The following is a 16,680-nucleotide window of genomic DNA, read 5'->3' as shown; positions in this document are numbered from 1 at the left end:
CATCACAACTTGGCCAAAACGTCATGTCATCGCCGAGACTGTCATGATCAACGCAGCAAGCACAAAGGCGTTTCGAGGAAACACAACTCGACTTTGGGCCACCGCCCCTGTCCTTGTCCAACGGCAATAACGAGGGGACATCTCCCGTGCCGCTATCATGCAAAACTTCAGGTCGTGACCCTGCAATGTTTCAACAGTCCATGGAAATTGACCCGCGCTTGTATTCAAAGCCACTGAACCCAAAAAAACCCCTTCCTGCATAAAGCAATACATAGCCTAAACGATAAACGCGAACCCGTAATAAAAAGAAATCTTCCCGTAGCCCTTGATTCTCAATCTCCAGTCTGCCCTGCATCTTGTGACCCTGCTCTTTCGGCGCCGGCTCGCTCACGGAGGCAATCTCGGATCCGGGAGTCTTGATTTCCAGCCGCCCACTGCACATCCGCATCCACATCCACGTCCACATCCACATCCACATCCCCTTCCCCCTCGGCTGCTTCCGTCATCGTAGTCGTCGTGCAAACACCAGACAACCACTCCTCCACCTTGCGCCTTCACTGTTCCTCCCGCCCCTCCCCATACCCCGTGATACCGCCTAGCAGCCCGCCAACACCGCGCCCTACACCCCCAAGCGTGCTTCCAACACCGCCAATCACATCCCCCTTTCCAAGCTTGCTTACGCCATCACCCAGACCCCCCGTGATGCCGCTAACAGCATTATTAGCGCCTTTACCTACATTCCCCACCACGCCACCAACCGGTCCTCCAACTGTGCTTCCTAGCCCAGCCAGCCCATCACCAACGGTATTCCCGAGTCCTTTACCCACACCCGTGACGGTATTGCCTAGTAGTAATCCCAAACACATTAGCCCACAATCAACCATTTTACCCGGAAAAACAAAAAGAGGAAGGAGAAGAAAGAGATGTGAACGAAGAGGGGGAAAGAAAAAGAAAGAAAGAACAAAACATACCAACACCACTCGTAGCGCCCGCAACAGTCCCCTTAACATCTCCCCTCCCCAGCGCTCCTGTAGTCTTACTCACTGTACCCTGAACCCCCTTTGTCGCACTCCCAACCGTATAATACGCATTATCCACCGCGCCCGTCGCCGTCTTGCCCACCCCATCCGTCACATGTTTCACCGGCTTGCCCACGCCCGCAGGCAGCCTATCCAACCCCTTTCCCGCAACCCCCGTGACGCCATCGACGGTCCTGTTGACGCCTGCAGTCGCCGAATCCGTAATCGTGTTTAGCGTCCCCGTTGTTGTGCCTACGGTTTTATTGAGCGTGCCTGTGGCGGTGTTGATGGTTTTGCCAATGGCGCCGGGGGCGCGTTGGGGGACTTGGTTGTGGCCTGGGGGTGGATAAGCTTGGAGTATGGAGAGGGGGGTTGGGTAGGTACCGTCCGGGTTCACCTTGACTGGTGTCTTCTTGACGGTCGACGTCTTGTTTCCTATGCTGGTAGGTGCCTTGACGGGCGTGGCTTTTGCGGGGGTAGAAGTGCTTTTGACGGGTGTGCTTGTTGTTGTCTTTTTGATGGTGCTTGCGGGCTTGGTGTCTGGTGTGTCTGCAGTTGACTTCTTCCTGGTGGGCAGGGGCTTGATGGTACCAAGAGGTGTGCGTGTGCGGGCGGGCTTTGACACCTCGCTGACGCTCGTTTTGCCTGCTGTTACTGGTGCCTTTTTCACCGCTGGTGTGCTACCAAGCTTCTTTGCAGCCGCTGGTGTAGTCGTTGTCTTTGTCACATTAGACGTAGGCGTGCCAGCCGCATTGAGCTTTCTAGGAACCCTCTTCACAGGCGTACCAGCTGGGCTCGTTGTGTCTGTAGTCACCGCTGATGCCTTCTTAACAGGGGCGGCTTTGGTTGCTGGCTTCACTGGTGTCGCTGTCGTGGACTTCTTCGCAGTCGGTCCTGCGACTTTGGAGACGCTTCCCACGCTCGCTGTAACCCTCATCTCAGCATCTCAGCATACTTGTATCACGTTCATCAGCTTACATTGGAGCGCTGCGTTCTGCTGCTTGATTTGATCCAAGGCGGACATGATGCGTTTGATGGACTTTTGGATGATTCGAAAAGGATTAATGCATTAAAGATGCTACGGATTCTACTCTCAACCTGCCCACTTTAGAGCTGGATCTAAATTATGTTTCTAGGTACTGCTGTTGTGCCACCTCCTACGTCATGCCTTCTCCTCATCCCTGTCGTTACAGAGATGCCAATGTGGCCCAGGCTGCGGAGAGATCCTGTTTTCGCGGACACGGGACGATCATCGTGGCGGAGCCCAGCCCGTTTGGACCCTTGCCCTTGCCATCTCCGATTAGATTGCAACACCACAGCACAACCATATCACACACCACATGTAAAGTCAAACAACGCCGTCTTCGCCAAGCAGAATAGCACTACAACCTCCACTAGTAGTCCTAGAGTAGTCGCTCGCCTCAACCTTCACCTAACCCAAAGGCCACTTGCGTCACACCACTCACATCTTCACACAGAACAACATTTTGCTTTTTGAACATTTCATCATTCGTCAAAAGTAACTACCTATGGGCAAATCTACCGAAGATACAGTTCGGGATATCCATTTACTCGTGATGCATAAAGGTCCACCACTCTAAGACTCCATCGAAGATTAAGCTCCGTCATCATGCAAAAGATGTAGAAAGAAAAGGAAAGCCATGACACATGAAAGGGATATCAAAGCGCCGACCAAACTTTTTGAAACCAGGCGACACAGGCGACACGCTTAGTCGACCTCCTCCATGGCGCTCTCGCCAGCGGCGGCGGGTGCCTCGGTTGAGGCCTCACCCTTCTCCTGCTCGGTCTCAACCTCCTCGTCGACGTTCAGACCAAGAGAGACGAGCTTGTGAATGCGCTCAGCGTACTGAACAGGCTCGTCAATGGTGAAGCCAGAGACAAGGAGAGAGGTCTCGAAGAGAAGGAGGGTGATGGACTTGACAGTGCGGTCGTCCTCACCGTCAGCCTCAACCTTGCGCTTGAGCTCCTTGATGATGGCAGACTTGGGCGAGATCTCAAACGTCTTCTTGGAAGACATGTAAGAGCTCATAGAGGTGTCACGGAGGGCCTGGGCCTTCATGATACGCTCCATGTTGGCTGACCAACCGAACTGGCCGGTACGGATGGCACATGGTGAGCCGACAAGCTTGTGAGAGACAACAACCTTCTCGACCCTGTCGCCGAGGACGTTCTTCAGGCTCTTAGCCAGACCCTCGTACTCTTTCTCCTCAGCCTCACGGGCCTTCTTCTCCTCCTCGGACTCCTCAAGCTCAAAGTCCTTGGTGATGTCGACAAGCTTCTTGCCGTCGAACTCCTTGAGCTGAGTCATGGCGTACTCGTCAATGGGGTCAACGAGGAAGAGAACCTCGAAGCCCTTCTCCTTGAGAGTGTCGAGGAAGGGCGACTTCTGGACAGCCTTGAGCGACTCACCAGTGATGTAGTACATCTGCTTCTGGTGCTCAGGCATGCGGGTGACGTAGTCAGTGAGGGAGGTCTGCTCCTCACCAGACTTGGTGGAGTTGAAGCGGAGGAGCTTGGCGAGGGAAGCGCGGTTCTGGGAGTCCTCGTGGATACCAAGCTTGATGTTCTTGCCAAAGGCAGAGTAGAACTTGTCGAACTGCTCGCGGTCCTCGGCAATCTCGTTGAAGAGCTCGAGGGTCTTCTTGACAATGTTCTTGCGGATGACCTTCATGATCTTGTTCTGCTGGAGGGTCTCACGAGACAGGTTGAGGGGCAGGTCCTCGGAGTCGACGACACCCTTGACGAAGCTGAGCCACTCAGGGATCAGGTCAGTAGCATCGTCGGTGATGAAGACACGGCGGACGTAGAGCTTGATGTTGTTCTTGGTCTTCTTAGTCTCGAACAGGTCGAAAGGTGCGCGCTTGGGAACGAAGAGGATGGCACGGAACTCGAGCTGACCCTCAACGGAGAAGTGCTTGACGGCAAGGTGGTCTTCCCAGTCGTTGGATAGCGACTTGTAGAATGAGGCATACTCCTCAGTGGTGATGTCTTGTGGGTTGCGGGTCCAGATGGGCTTGGTCTTGTTGAGCTCCTCCTCCTCGATCTTGGACTCCTTGACCTTCTTGGTCTTCTTCTCCTTCTTCTCTTCCTCCTCGTCCACCTCCTCAACCTTGGGCTTCTTCTCGTCACCCTCCTCAACCTTCTCCTCGGTGGCCTCGTCATCCTCAACCTCCTTCTCGGTCTCCTTCAGGACGTGAAGGTAGATGGGGTATGAGATGAACTCGGAGTGCTTCTTGACAACCTCCTTGATCTTGCTCTCGTTGAGGTAGTCCATCTGCTCATCCTTGAGGTGGAGGATGATCTTGGTACCACGGCCGATCTGCTCGCCCTCGGTGTCCTCGGTGATCTTGAAGGTACCACCAGCACTTGACTCCCAGATGTACTGCTCGTCATCGTTGTTCTTTGATACGACGGTGACGCGGTCAGCGACGAGGTATGCGGAGTAGAAACCAACACCGAATTGACCAATCATGGAGATGTCGGCACCGGCTGACAGGGCCTCCATGAACTGCTTTGTGCCTGAGCGGGCAATCGTACCCAGGTTGTTGATGAGATCGGCCTTGGTCATACCAATACCGCTATCTTGGATGGTGAGGGTCTTGGCCTCCTTGTTGGGGATGATGTCGATGCGAAGGTCCTTGCCGCTGTCAAGCTTGCTTGGGTCTGAGAGGGCTTCATATCGGATCTTGTCGAGGGCATCGGAGGCGTTGGAGATGAGTTCTCGCAGGAAGATCTCCTTGTTCGAGTAGACGGTGTTGATGATGAGACCGAGCAGCTGAGAGATCTCAGCCTGGAACTCGAAAGTCTCCCCAGACATGGTGACGGGTGTGTGAAGTGTTCGGAGCTGCAAACGGTAGAGTCAGACGATGTTTTTTTGCAGCAAGTGATGGAAAGAGTAGACTAGATGTGCGGCTGATGCGGGGAAGACAAACAGTATGAGCGGGGTAATTGGAGTATTAGGCTCTTCTATTGGGCGAGAAAAAGAGCAAATTGCAAGACTGCAGTGTCTATGTGGTGAGAGAGAAAGAGAGCAATTTAATGAAGAAAAACGCAGAGGAGGCTCATGTTTGGGGCTCATATAGCCTTTGGTGGAGCTCGAGAATCTTCTAGACAGCATGGCAGAAAGGCAGAGAAGGTTGTCGCCTGGCCAATCAGCGCCCGCCTGCGCCTGCAATCGAGCCTCACCGCCAAACACGACTTCCCCGCCCTGTCGAGACGCGTCCACCGAATTCCACCACCATCGCTTTCTCCACGCCCTGCTATCCATTCGGTCCGTTGGCAACAAGGCTACAAATAATTATAGCTTCATCGCATGCCTGAAATAGAGCAGCACCTCCGCATCCGTCCTCCGACACCCCAGCCTTCACGTACGCGACCCCGCCGAGACTCACACCACTTGCACAACAACTTGGACTACGAGACCTAGACAATGAATCGGCGGCCCTCACGGGTATTGGTACATTGCAGACACGTATCATACATAAATCGTGTCTTAGCATGATGGATTCGTTAGATAAAGGTCCTCATGAACTCTCCAAGTGCCATAATGGCCATGGCCTGTCCATACGGCATGCTAGTAATCTTGATGTCCTTGTAATGCTGTAAATCATGACCCATGGCCGTGCCAAAGCTCGTCTCTGTCAGCTCGCCCTCGGCATTGATCTTGCCCATGACGGCCTTGATCGCCTTTACTGCGCTCTCCAGGAACACGTCTCCGCTAATATACCGCTTCCGGCACGCCTTGAGCATGCCGTATGCGAAGCCCGCCGTGGCTGATGACTCTTCATAACTGCCCTCGGAAATGGGAATGTCGAGCAGGGTACGCCACATGCCACTCTCTGCTTGACATTTGACTAGCGCCCGGCATTGCGACTCAAGAATTCCCACGAGGAACTGCCGTAGCGGATCACTCTCCTTGAGATCTAGAAGTTCAATGAAATCCGGGATAGCAATCGTGAGCCACGAGTTTCCGCGTGCCCATCGTGCTTTGCCAAAGTTGTGTCCGACCTCCAATCCACCCTTATCTTCCCACTTCCAGCCGTGGTAGAACAAGCCAGTGCTTGTATCGCATAGGTACTGGCAGTGCAGAATGAATTGGCGCTTCGCTTCTTCTACGTACTCTGGGCGGTTCAGGGTAAGACCAATCTTTGCCAACGGCAGCGCGCTCATCATCAGTGTGTCATCCCAGAGCTCATCCTTGTTGAACGAGTTGTACGTCTCGTGCTGGAATCCGCCAAACTTGGTGCGGGGCAGCCCGTGCATGACCCACTCAGCCCAGGTGTCCAGCCATGGAACAAATGTCTTGTTGCCCGTCTCTTCGTACAAGTATGCCAATGAGAGGAATGGGCTCATTGTATTGATATTCTTGGTCGTGCCCTTCGCGAGTTGCTTGTCAAACCAGCCTTTTATGATGTCGAGTGTGGCCGTGCTACCCGTCAGCGTGTAGTAATGCCATAGCCCGTACAGTCCAATTCCGTGAGTCCATTCCCAGCCATCCCAGCCCTTGGTATCGATTATGCGTCCATCGTCGAGTTTGAGTAGGAACTCGCCGGTTGTGTCGTGAATGTTGATCAGGTTGTGAGTTAGGAGAAGGATCTTCTCATCTATCTGGCCTTTCGTTAGACCATGCACTGTGAGTGTTGACATGGCGGATGTGGATTCTGAGATGTTTGGTGAATTTGGAATGGCTGCTCTTCGGCAGTGGAAACTAGATATCGAGCAGCAAAATCCCAATTGTTCTCACGAAGTGCATAAGAAGAAGACGAGAAGCGGAGGCGCGACAGGTTATCAACACGCGTAGTCCAGCGGGTAGGTATTGGGCCAGACATGTGAACCAAGCCCTACAGAGTGGGGTCACAGACCGGGGCAACTCAGAGACTCCGACTGCATACCTCAAGACTTGGTGTAAACCATTGCCAGATTTTCGTGCCAATCTGCACCGAACTTGTTCATTTCTGTACCGACACAGGCTTGGCACACGTGGATTTCGCACCAGCTTCTTGGTCCCTGGAAAGCCACGACTCATCCCCGCATCTGAATCAACACCAAAAGACTAGTCATTGTGTGTTGAAAGGCCACAGGAAGATGCCTTTCGCATTCGCCATGTATTGCGCCGACCCTCGTCGATCATTACGCCGACTCCGCGGGAGGCTATTGCGCAGGCGGCCAAGATCAGCAATGAACCGTCAAGGGAAACACGGCCGCCGTTTAAATAGCCCTTGCTAACCGACTCGCATCCAAGCTGGGGAAGCCAGCCGCCATCAGCTCCAGCCCGAAGGAATATTTCCACCAGCCATCAGGCAGCTGGTGGCCTACCACTCGCATCTTCGGCATCATGTGTGCCGAGACAATCCTCTTCCGGGAGACATGCCAAGTCGTGGCTTTCTTCACAGTGCTTAATCCTACGTGCTTGTCTCTCCCCATTGTAGGCCACCACGCAAATTGTGTGGATACCAGGTCCGTGGGGTTGCTGACCTTAACAAAAAGCGACTGAGGTTGCAGCAATGGCGCCCATTTGGCCGGGCTAGCAGCAGCACGCCTGTGAAGATCATTTGCTATGCTGGGGCGGGGCAACCGATGAGGTGACTATGTTCAACCGTCAATACAGGCCTGCCGTGAGGTAGTGTACATGCCCCATTGTATGTGATTTGCGGAGGAGCCCGCCGGGGTACGGGGTAGGCTGGGGTACGCTCGGACGCACCAGACATATGATCCGGGTAGAAATATCATCTCAAGTGGCCCTCCAACTCAGCACCTCACCGCAAGTGTTGGGGCACTTTAGCTTCCATCCCTATTTCCTTCAATTGCCAGTCCCCGAAAGGCTTTCAGTATGGCTGCTGCTAGAGACAGCGCCGACAAGGTGCAGGGCTTGCCTGCCACTGCTGGCCACCTCAACGATAAGGATGTCAACGAGGTTGAGCGTGTGCTGTCGGCTGGCGACGAGAAAGGCGAACATGTCAACTACGAACGTATCGATCGAGAAGTCGCGCAGTATGTCAGCGAGACTGAAATATACATCTCGGAAGAGGAGAACAAGCGATTGAAAAAATTGATCGACAGGCGTGTGCTTCCTATCATGGTCTTCACCTATTTTTTGCAGGTAATTATCCTCAACGGATTATCTCGTCTCTTTCTAATTCAACAAGTCTCTCGATAAAGGCACCATGTCCATGACTTCCATCATGGGTATCCGCGACGATATTCCAGTCCTTCATTCAAAGCAGACAGTGAGTTCCAAAGCATACAGAAGTCTGCACGACACAAAATTGACACATAATAGTTCGGATGGCTTACCACTTGTATCTACCTCGCTGTACTCGTTGTCGAGTACCCCACCAATTGGATCCTGCAGAGAGTGCCAGTCGCCAAATACCTCGGTCTCAACATTCTTGCATGGAGCGTCGTGCTTGCATGTCATGCCCTCTGCTTTAGCTTTCCAGCGCTTATCTCTGTCCGAACCCTGCTTGGTATTTTTGAGGCAGTCTGCCAGCCTGCTTTTCTCATCATGACTTCACTTTGGTACAAGCGAGAGGAGCAAGCTTCAATTGTGACTTACTGGTACATGATGAGTAAGTTAACATGCATTGAAATCGTATTACTATGTGTTTGCTAATCTTGTGCATCAGACGGTATGCAACAAATTGTTGGTGGTCTTTTGGCCTACTGCTTTTCACAAATCAGACACCCAAGCTTCAAGAGCCACCCGGGAAATGCATCAATTCGGTCATGGCAGGCCATTTTCATCACCTACGGTTGCATCTCCTTTTTGTGGGGATTGTTCGTTATTTGGAGGCTTCCCGACAGCCCTATGCGCGCAAAGTGCTGGTCGGAAGAAGACAAGAAGCTGATGGTCGAGCGCGTACGCTCCAACCAGACTGGTCTTCAAAACAAGAAGTTTCGCGCGTACCAGTTCAAGGAAGCACTTCTCGACCCCCAGACCTACTGCTACATGGGTATCCAGATATTCACCACGCTTCCTACTTCTGGACTTGGTGCTTTTTACAACATCATCGTCCAAGGACTCGGATTCAGTATTCTTGAGACTCAGCTTCTGGCCATGGTTCTTGGCGCCATTATCATCTTCACGCTCATGAGCTCGGTCTATATCGTCAAGAAGACACAGCAGAACCTTCTGACTATGGCCATATATCTGATCCCAGCTTTCACAGGTACCATTGTCATCATGACTGTTAAGAATACAAACAGCGCAACCCGAGCCGGTCTGCTCATCAGCTACTGGATCGTCTTTACCTTTTGGGCAGCCCAAGGTCTCGGTATGTCCATGCTGACGCGTAATGTCGGAGGGCAAACCAAGAAGTCCGTCTGCATCACCATGAACTTTTTTGCCTGGTGCGCCGGCAACGCTATTGGCCCCAAGGTCTTCTTCGACAATGACCCTCGCTACCTCAAGACGTTGGCCATTCATCTTGGTTGCTACTCTGCTCTCGTCTGCGTCATTATCTTTTTACGGTTCAACCTCACGCTCCGTAACAAGAAGAAGGACCGTGAGTTTGGCACGGAAATCAACAATACCCATGGCTTCGAGGATTTGACGGATAGAGAGAATCCCAACTTCCGTTATGTGTACTAGACATTGCGAGAACTACAGGAAACTGTTATTTAATAAATAGAATGAATTATGCCAGCGCATCAATGGGAATAACTACACCAATATTATCACTTTCATAACTACTTGTATCACTCGCGCACAAAGACTATAATGGTAAACTCGAATTCGATACCTCATCTAAAATTCCCCCCATCGTTCTACTCCCCACCCCCATCATCCAACTTCCTATTCTCCCTCGCACTCCCCTCCAACCCCGCCATAATCGCCTTATCCTCCCCAGGAATCCTCATTTCAAACACCTCCCTCACAACCGCATACTCGTAATACCCACACCGCGCAATCGGCTGCGTCTTCCTGACATCAATCTTGCCATCCGTCAACACGCGTTCATCAATATGCACGCCAACCACCTTCCCGATAACCACATCTACAGACCCCATTGGCGGATTTCCTGGGAGACGCAACGTGCTGTGGTACTCGCACTCGAATTTGACGGGACTCTGCTTTACCATTGGGATAAACATCTGCTCGTGCTTCCCAGCCGCCTCCGCTCCATCTCGAGGGGCGATGCGCACAGAGCTAAGCTTACTGCCTTCCTTTTCCAGCCCCGCTTTCTCGAATTCGTCAACGCCATAGGCTTCTTGGACTGCGCTGATGTTAACTTGCTCGCGCAGCTCGTACGTAGCTAGGTTCCAGATGAATTTCCCGGTCGCTTCGACGTTGCGGACTGTGTCTTTTTGTGTGGAGCTGGGAGTTTGGTTTGCGCTGAACATTACGTAGGGGGGGTCGAAGGTGAGGTTGTTGAATTGGGAGTAAGGGGCGAGGTTTGCGGTGCCGGTGGGGGAGAGGGTCGAGATCCAGCCGATGGGTCGGGGCACGACGCAGGCCTGGGGTATGTGTGAATTGGTTGCATTTGCGATTTATAGTTTATAGGAAATAATTCAGGGTTGAGAATGGCTTGTATTGGGGGATTGGTTTTTAAGAGATGTCGGGTTGGAAGGGCATGATAGTTTCTCACCGTGCTGGGAATGGCGAAGTGGATATTTGCCAAACACCGTGCATCCACCGAATCTAGCATTGTATACAATTTAAAAATATAAATGTCACTTACCTTGAATGGATCGTATGGTAGCCCATGATCTTCCTTGCTCGGTCGGTAAAACATGTTTATCTCCTAGTGCTACCTTCTCCTAAAACAAGTATATTTTCCTTTTTACACAAGATCTTATCAACAAATATATCTCAAAAAGGTACAAGGTATGTACCATTGCACCCCCCCTTGCCAGGGCACATGGCCAGTATATAAACCCCGTACCACTCTGTCAGAAGCTTGTTGTTTTGGTGGGGCAGTATCTTCAGCTACGGATGCTACTGCGGGGTTCCCTACGTACATATCGGGATCCCGCAATCGGCACATCTAGGCGGGAAAGACTTGTGTGCTGAATGCGTAATTGCATCATTACATCACAATTCCAACAGATACACACCATGGCTTCTTACAGTATAGTTTCCCTAGTCGTAGTTTCCACAATGAGATTGTAATACACTAGATATAGAGCAAAGAGAGATTAATTTCCCCTCCACCACCCAAATAAAAAAAATCCCCCAATATCCGTACCACCATGTCCCCCATAGAAACAATCCTAATAACAGGCGCCTCCTCCGGCCTCGGCCTCGCCTTCCTAACGCACTACCTCTCCCTTTCCACCCCAACACCCAAAATCGTAGCCCTAGACACCCACCCTTTACCCGAAAGAATCACTACACCACACCCACCAACCCTTTCCTTCCACCGCCTCGACATCACCAGCGCCTCCGCAGTTCAAACCCTCGCATCAACCTACGCCCACACACCTATCACTCTAATCCTTCACTGCGCCGGCATCCGCGGCCTAGTCCCATCAATAGTATCCCGCGAGAAAGATGGAACCCGCAACGTCGCAAGCACCGAGACACTGGAAGTCATGGATAAAGAAACAATGATGCGAACGTTCGAAGTAAACACTTGGGGAACATTTAATCTTATCAAATCTTTTTTGCCATCTCTCCTCTCCTCTTCGGCATCGTCACTGGAAAATACCAGTATCACACGCCCCAAAGTTGTCATTCTCTCCTCACGCATGTCATCTATCTCGGCGAATTCTGCGGGGGGAGCCTACGCGTATCGAGCTAGTAAAGCAGCGCTGAATGCGGTGATGAGGAGTTTTGTGATTGATGTGCCGCAGGTGCAGTTTTTGCTGTTGCATCCGGGGAGGGTGGAGACGGGGCTGGTGGCGTGGAAGGAGGAAGGGGCGGTGAGTGTGGAGGAGAGTGTGAGGGATTGCTTGAGGGTTTTGGAGAGGATGAGGGAAGAGGAGTGGGCGAGCGGGAGGTTAGTAGATCGGTTTGGGGAGGAAATTGGGTGGTGAGGAAGAGGGGAAATGGTGGACTTGGTCAAGAGGGTGGGGATGATCGGTTCTTGTGGATATCGTTAACTGGCTGTGGCATTCACAGTAGCAAGATGCAGCTGTAAAGTTGCATCATGTTCTTTGACTCTTGCAGTGTGCATCTAGAGTCCGTTGGTTTTCATTGCTGTCATTATGTAATATGTAGCAGCAAATGTCATGTACGGCGCTTGTGATGCATTTAGGCATCACTTTCCCTCTGTTCAGCCTTGGGGTCATGAATGCGCACTCTTGATCGGCGCTCTGACATAAAAACGATGCATGTAACTCCAGTGCAAGAGCATCATTGATCATCGCCCAACGTCTTTTCTGCGTCTTCCTCGCAAACGTCTGTTGGTATGCCCTCCTCGCCTTCTCTTCGCCCCGCACTGGATATCTTGTGCGCAATACCCAGACCTCTCTCAATACCTTGAACCAACCCTTCCAACGCCCCAAAAATGTCGCCTTGTTGTTCTCGTGCCTCAGTCAGCTTGTCTATTCCGGCCTCGGCCTTTCCTTTGTTCTTTCGCGGTATCTCAACACCTTCTATGCGTAGCATGTAGCCTGGATCTGGAGAGTCCTCGTCGAAAGAGGGAGCTGTCCGCACGCCCGTGTCTATTATCTGCCACTCTGGTGATAGCGACTGTGCATCCACGATTGTGCGTCCATCTTCGCCTACATCGACAATAAGGTAGTGTTCCTTAACACCTGGTATAGGTGGCGGAAACGGCGACTCGACTGGTGGGTCTTGTTCATATCCCTCTCCCTCAACCTCTTCTTCATCACCTTCCTGACCCCGACGTCGATCCCCGGCAGCCGGTGCATCGTGTGGAAGGTATCGTGTATCGTCTAGCCCTAAGCCTCGCATCGAGGCTGCAGTGACAATGGTAGGATCGTCGTCTGCGAAGACATAGTGGACATAAGGGTGGTAGTGCTCTCCCGATGTCGTATCTTCAATCAAGGCGAAGAAGGGTCGGAAGTTTGGTGGTGGTAGCAGGGGTTGCTCAGCATTAGGCTCGGGGTATGGTATGTCGTCGTCCTCCGGCGCGTCGCCAAACTCTTGTTGCTCGTTGGGATCATCACCAGGAGGATAGTCTGGGTGATCTAGGGGCTTCGTACGTGGCGAGGGGGTTGCGCGAGGTATTGGCGGTGGTTCTGGAGTGTCGAGGTTGGCAGACATGTTTGGGAGATTGATGGCGGAGTGGAGTTAGTGGAGCTCGGGAGAGCGAGCTCTAGCTCAGATGCATGATCGATAAGACAGGTGGTCCATGCACACTACCCTTCCGACAGCCGGGAAGTGGGACAAAACGCAGGTACCGGAGACACCATGACTTGATCAGATGGCGTGTTTGAAGCAATACTTGGGGTACCAAACGTGCCAAAGACGATTATATCGATGGTCCAAACAATCCAAACTCCAATTTCGCCAGACCCTACGCGTCACTCAATGTTTCTACAAGAAGTCCCGTCGTATGTTCCCCAAGACATTAATGGAAGACTCGTCATTCGTACAGGATCCGTCGGTAACAAGCCAGTTCGAAGATTACAGGGGACTTGTATCCGGTTCCTGTATCTGTCTGGGCGTCTCGGTGGCGGTTGGCGCGTCTTGACTCTTTGACTTGAATGCTGTGTCGGGATATCAGTAAGGTCTTTGGACATCTTAGACAGTGGAGGATTGACTTACGCTGGCGACACATGGGACACTTTTCCAAAGAGCTCTCCTGCTTTAACCAGTCGAAAATACAGTGCTGGGTTGCTGTTAGTTGTGCGTGGGTCGTTTCGACGAGTGGTAGTTTACCATGTGAAAAGAGTGATTGCATTCTCCAAGTACTAGCTCTGATCAGCTGGCATGAGAAAAAAGTGGGTATTCCTGGACTTACGTAGCGGGCACTCATCGCCTGGGAACTTGCACTTGGAACAGGTGCTGTCGTATGGGTTGCGACAGATTCCACAGACATCGTCATCGGGCATGTCCCAGTGCCAAGCTGCGACAGCGTTCCATTCGCGGATAGTTACTTTCATGGTTTTGGTCTTTGTCCAATTTATGGTGTTCAAGAACGTTGTGTATGTGAGTATGAAGCAAAGACTATCAGCAGCATCAAAACGCGCCCAGGCGGCAGATTCTCGGGCGGTGAGAAGCGGAGATTGGGCGTTAATTCCGGCAGGGGGTCTGAGCTCAAGCTTTGCTGCAGCCACAGCAAAGCTACGAGATGTACACAATTGCAACACCAGAATCTGACCTGCACAGTGCTATCAGTGCTTGAGTAAGTCGTCAGAACCAGATTTGTTCGAGGTCGCCTCTCAAAATGCATTAACAATCACGCCATAGTCTTGCCCTGATCCGCTGCGGTTCAGTTCCCCGCACTTATCAGTATTAGTAGCTTCCACCTGCCCCTCCGGCTTGGTCACGAAATATTGAGCGACGAAGGCATCACCTCGCCGTCTTCTCCACTTATCCCACCAGTGCTATCTCCATCCTCGCCGACTCCAACAACTAACCACTGCAGCTTGCAAAATGTTTGTCTCACGTTTCCACTGTTCTTTGCGCTCCCCATCTTCCTTTGTCTCGTCTCTCCGGTATCCAGTCTCTGTAGCCAACAGGCGCGCAATGTCATCGCACGAGAAACTCCGTTCTTACCTTGTTACCCCAGCAGAGCTCAATTCGGCCCTAAAACTCAATGCCAGCAAGCTCTCGCACGAACCTCGCATCATTCCCCTCTGTGCATCCTGGTTCCTTCCCAATGACGACCGCAATGGCTACGAAACTTTTCTTGCGCAGCACATTCCCCATTCTCAATTCTTCGATCTAGACGCTGTCAAGGATGTGCATTCGCCGTACCCCCACATGCTCCCTTCCCCTTCCGAGTTCGCTGACGCAGTGAGACATCTGGGTATCCGTCGCGAAGACAGTGTAGTCGTGTACGATAGCAAAGAGCTAGGCATCTTTTCTGCGCCCCGCGTTGGCTGGACATTCCAAGTTTTTGGTCATCCAAGAGTCCATGTACTCAACAACTTCCGCAAGTGGGTCGATGAGGGATACCCCACGGAAAGCGGCGAACCCAAGGCGCCCAAGATAACCGATTACGAGGTACCGCAGCTGGACGAGAAGAAAGTCATTGCTTTCGAAGAAGTCAAAGAAATTGCAAAAGAGTTGGGCAAAGAGGGAGCCGATGAGGTGCAGATCTTGGATGCGAGGAGTCTAGGAAGATGGAAGGGCGTCGACCCAGAGCCCAGAGAAGGTACACAGAAAACCGCCAGTACAAACAAGTAGTAGCATACTGACAACCACAGGTCTATCCTCTGGCCACATTCCTTTCTCCATCTCTGTACCAGTCGCCGACCTCCTCGACCCCAATGACAAGACCCTCCTCCCCGCTTCCAAGCTCAAGGCCGTCTTCGAATCAAAGGGCATAAAGCCTGACGTACCTATCATCAGTAGCTGCGGCACTGGCGTTACCGCAGCCATTATCGATGCTGCCCTGACCGAAGCTGGATACCCGACACAACAAAGGCGTCTATACGATGGCAGCTGGACGGAATGGGCTCAGCGCGTCAAGCCTACTGAGGGTCTCATCCACAAGACATTGTAGATAAGCAGAAGTCACACGAGAGATTGATATGAGATGCAACCCATTCCCTTGAAGGAAGTTGATACCCTTTCTCGAATTTTATGTACAAATAGTTTAGTTAGGAAATATATATGTGCCAAGAGTCCAAAAGTACTCATGAACATGCTCTTCTAAACAGAAAATCGGTACATATTTCCTTGCATGACTCAAATCATACATCTGTACATTCCGAGATAAAAAAAAAGAATCTATATGAAACCCTAAACGAGTTCCACCAGTTGACGTTGCCGTGACCACATCTTTTATACGCCGGTATACAAACGAAACTAAAGCAAAGACAGTGGTTAGTGGTAGTGCCAACACAGCCAAAAATCGATACGTCGAAAACAACAAGGGAGAATAAACGAGAATATCTAACTTTTCAAGTCTGCTCCAGCAAAACTCCCTATCCCAACGACTGATCCGAACACTATGCCTGCGAAGACGTGACCGGAGACGACGGTAAACCCAGCTTCGCACCAGAACGACAATCGAGATACGTCTCAAGAAATTCTTTGACTTGCTTGTTCGTGCCACCCAGGTTTCTCAGTGGAAGTGCTACGACCGACAAACCCTTGAGTGAGCGGGCTCGACTCACTGTTTTTATCATGTCAGCCATTGTCTTTTACTGCCCATATTTGCTCATTTGATGGCGTATGTGTGTTTTAGGAAGGGGAAAGAAAAGTGAAGAAAGCACAAGTGCCGACTTACGAGCAACATAAATCTGACTCGGCTCAAACGCATCGCGCAGATTGACTATAACACGGTCAAGTGTCATGCCCTATTTCCAAGCACATATCAGTACAAATGACACAATTGAATTGGATTGGACACGAGAGAAAAGGACGAACCTGCGACTTATGCACTGTAATTGCGTAACCCGCTATGAGCGGTATTTGCGTTCGGGAAAGCAAGCTCGGATCCGGCTCCTGCTGCTTATTCTCGCCCGCCACCTCTTCATTCCCCAACTCGCTGTACGCGCAGTCTGCGTAAATCGATTCTTTAAGACCGTTGTCGAATAGCACAATGGGCCAAGGCTG

At 51.6% G+C, this 16,680-nt stretch overlaps 10 protein-coding genes across 10 annotated transcripts; 4 read left to right on the top strand and 6 right to left on the bottom strand.

The window, feature by feature from the left end:
• Positions 1 to 554: 554 nt before the first annotated feature.
• Positions 555 to 2,043, bottom strand: COCCADRAFT_21894 (uncharacterized protein; the record flags this gene model as incomplete). Its single annotated transcript, XM_007708670.1, has 3 exons — positions 555 to 844; positions 972 to 1,943; positions 1,998 to 2,043. The coding sequence occupies 3 exons, from the start codon at positions 2,041 to 2,043 to the stop codon at positions 555 to 557; spliced, it is 1,308 nt and encodes a 435-aa protein (XP_007706860.1).
• A 705-nt stretch (positions 2,044 to 2,748) lies between these two features.
• On the bottom strand, positions 2,749 to 4,857 carry COCCADRAFT_583 (uncharacterized protein; the record flags this gene model as incomplete). The annotated part of the gene is made up of 1 exon (XM_007708648.1): positions 2,749 to 4,857. The coding sequence occupies one exon, from the start codon at positions 4,855 to 4,857 to the stop codon at positions 2,749 to 2,751; it is 2,109 nt and encodes a 702-aa protein (XP_007706838.1).
• A 692-nt stretch (positions 4,858 to 5,549) lies between these two features.
• Positions 5,550 to 6,686, bottom strand: COCCADRAFT_32222 (glycoside hydrolase family 105 protein; the record flags this gene model as incomplete). Its single annotated transcript, XM_007708700.1, has 1 exon — positions 5,550 to 6,686. The coding sequence occupies one exon, from the start codon at positions 6,684 to 6,686 to the stop codon at positions 5,550 to 5,552; it is 1,137 nt and encodes a 378-aa protein (XP_007706890.1).
• A 65-nt stretch (positions 6,687 to 6,751) lies between these two features.
• Positions 6,752 to 7,096, top strand: COCCADRAFT_82019 (uncharacterized protein; the record flags this gene model as incomplete). The annotated part of the gene is made up of 1 exon (XM_007708773.1): positions 6,752 to 7,096. A coding segment is annotated over one exon (345 nt), but the record flags the coding sequence as incomplete, so codon positions are not given.
• A 773-nt stretch (positions 7,097 to 7,869) lies between these two features.
• Positions 7,870 to 9,630, top strand: COCCADRAFT_581 (uncharacterized protein; the record flags this gene model as incomplete). The annotated part of the gene is made up of 4 exons (XM_007708647.1): positions 7,870 to 8,139; positions 8,186 to 8,266; positions 8,320 to 8,608; positions 8,666 to 9,630. The coding sequence occupies 4 exons, from the start codon at positions 7,870 to 7,872 to the stop codon at positions 9,628 to 9,630; spliced, it is 1,605 nt and encodes a 534-aa protein (XP_007706837.1).
• Positions 9,631 to 9,806: 176 nt separating this feature from the next.
• Positions 9,807 to 10,774, bottom strand: COCCADRAFT_32220 (uncharacterized protein; the record flags this gene model as incomplete). The annotated part of the gene is made up of 2 exons (XM_007708699.1): positions 9,807 to 10,496; positions 10,721 to 10,774. 2 exons carry the CDS (start codon positions 10,772 to 10,774, stop codon positions 9,807 to 9,809), a joined length of 744 nt encoding a protein of 247 aa, XP_007706889.1.
• Positions 10,775 to 11,231: 457 nt separating this feature from the next.
• Positions 11,232 to 12,017, top strand: COCCADRAFT_32219 (uncharacterized protein; the record flags this gene model as incomplete). The annotated part of the gene is made up of 1 exon (XM_007708698.1): positions 11,232 to 12,017. One exon carries the CDS (start codon positions 11,232 to 11,234, stop codon positions 12,015 to 12,017), a length of 786 nt encoding a protein of 261 aa, XP_007706888.1.
• Positions 12,018 to 12,336: 319 nt separating this feature from the next.
• COCCADRAFT_579 (uncharacterized protein) lies at positions 12,337 to 13,212 on the bottom strand (the record flags this gene model as incomplete). Its single annotated transcript, XM_007708646.1, has 1 exon — positions 12,337 to 13,212. The coding sequence occupies one exon, from the start codon at positions 13,210 to 13,212 to the stop codon at positions 12,337 to 12,339; it is 876 nt and encodes a 291-aa protein (XP_007706836.1).
• A 363-nt stretch (positions 13,213 to 13,575) lies between these two features.
• COCCADRAFT_82048 (uncharacterized protein) lies at positions 13,576 to 14,054 on the bottom strand (the record flags this gene model as incomplete). Its single annotated transcript, XM_007708772.1, has 4 exons — positions 13,576 to 13,658; positions 13,717 to 13,780; positions 13,831 to 13,862; positions 13,913 to 14,054. 4 exons carry the CDS (start codon positions 14,052 to 14,054, stop codon positions 13,576 to 13,578), a joined length of 321 nt encoding a protein of 106 aa, XP_007706962.1.
• A 586-nt stretch (positions 14,055 to 14,640) lies between these two features.
• Positions 14,641 to 15,622, top strand: COCCADRAFT_577 (uncharacterized protein; the record flags this gene model as incomplete). Its single annotated transcript, XM_007708645.1, has 2 exons — positions 14,641 to 15,271; positions 15,324 to 15,622. The coding sequence occupies 2 exons, from the start codon at positions 14,641 to 14,643 to the stop codon at positions 15,620 to 15,622; spliced, it is 930 nt and encodes a 309-aa protein (XP_007706835.1).
• Between the last annotated feature and the right edge of the window lie 1,058 nt (positions 15,623 to 16,680).

This window comes from Bipolaris zeicola (genome assembly GCF_000523435.1).
Source record: "Bipolaris zeicola 26-R-13 unplaced genomic scaffold scaffold_3, whole genome shotgun sequence".
NCBI classification, from domain to species: Eukaryota; Fungi; Ascomycota; class Dothideomycetes; order Pleosporales; family Pleosporaceae; genus Bipolaris; species Bipolaris zeicola.
The sequence above is the reverse complement of the archived record's forward strand: the minus strand, read 5'-3'. Positions and strand labels throughout refer to the sequence as shown.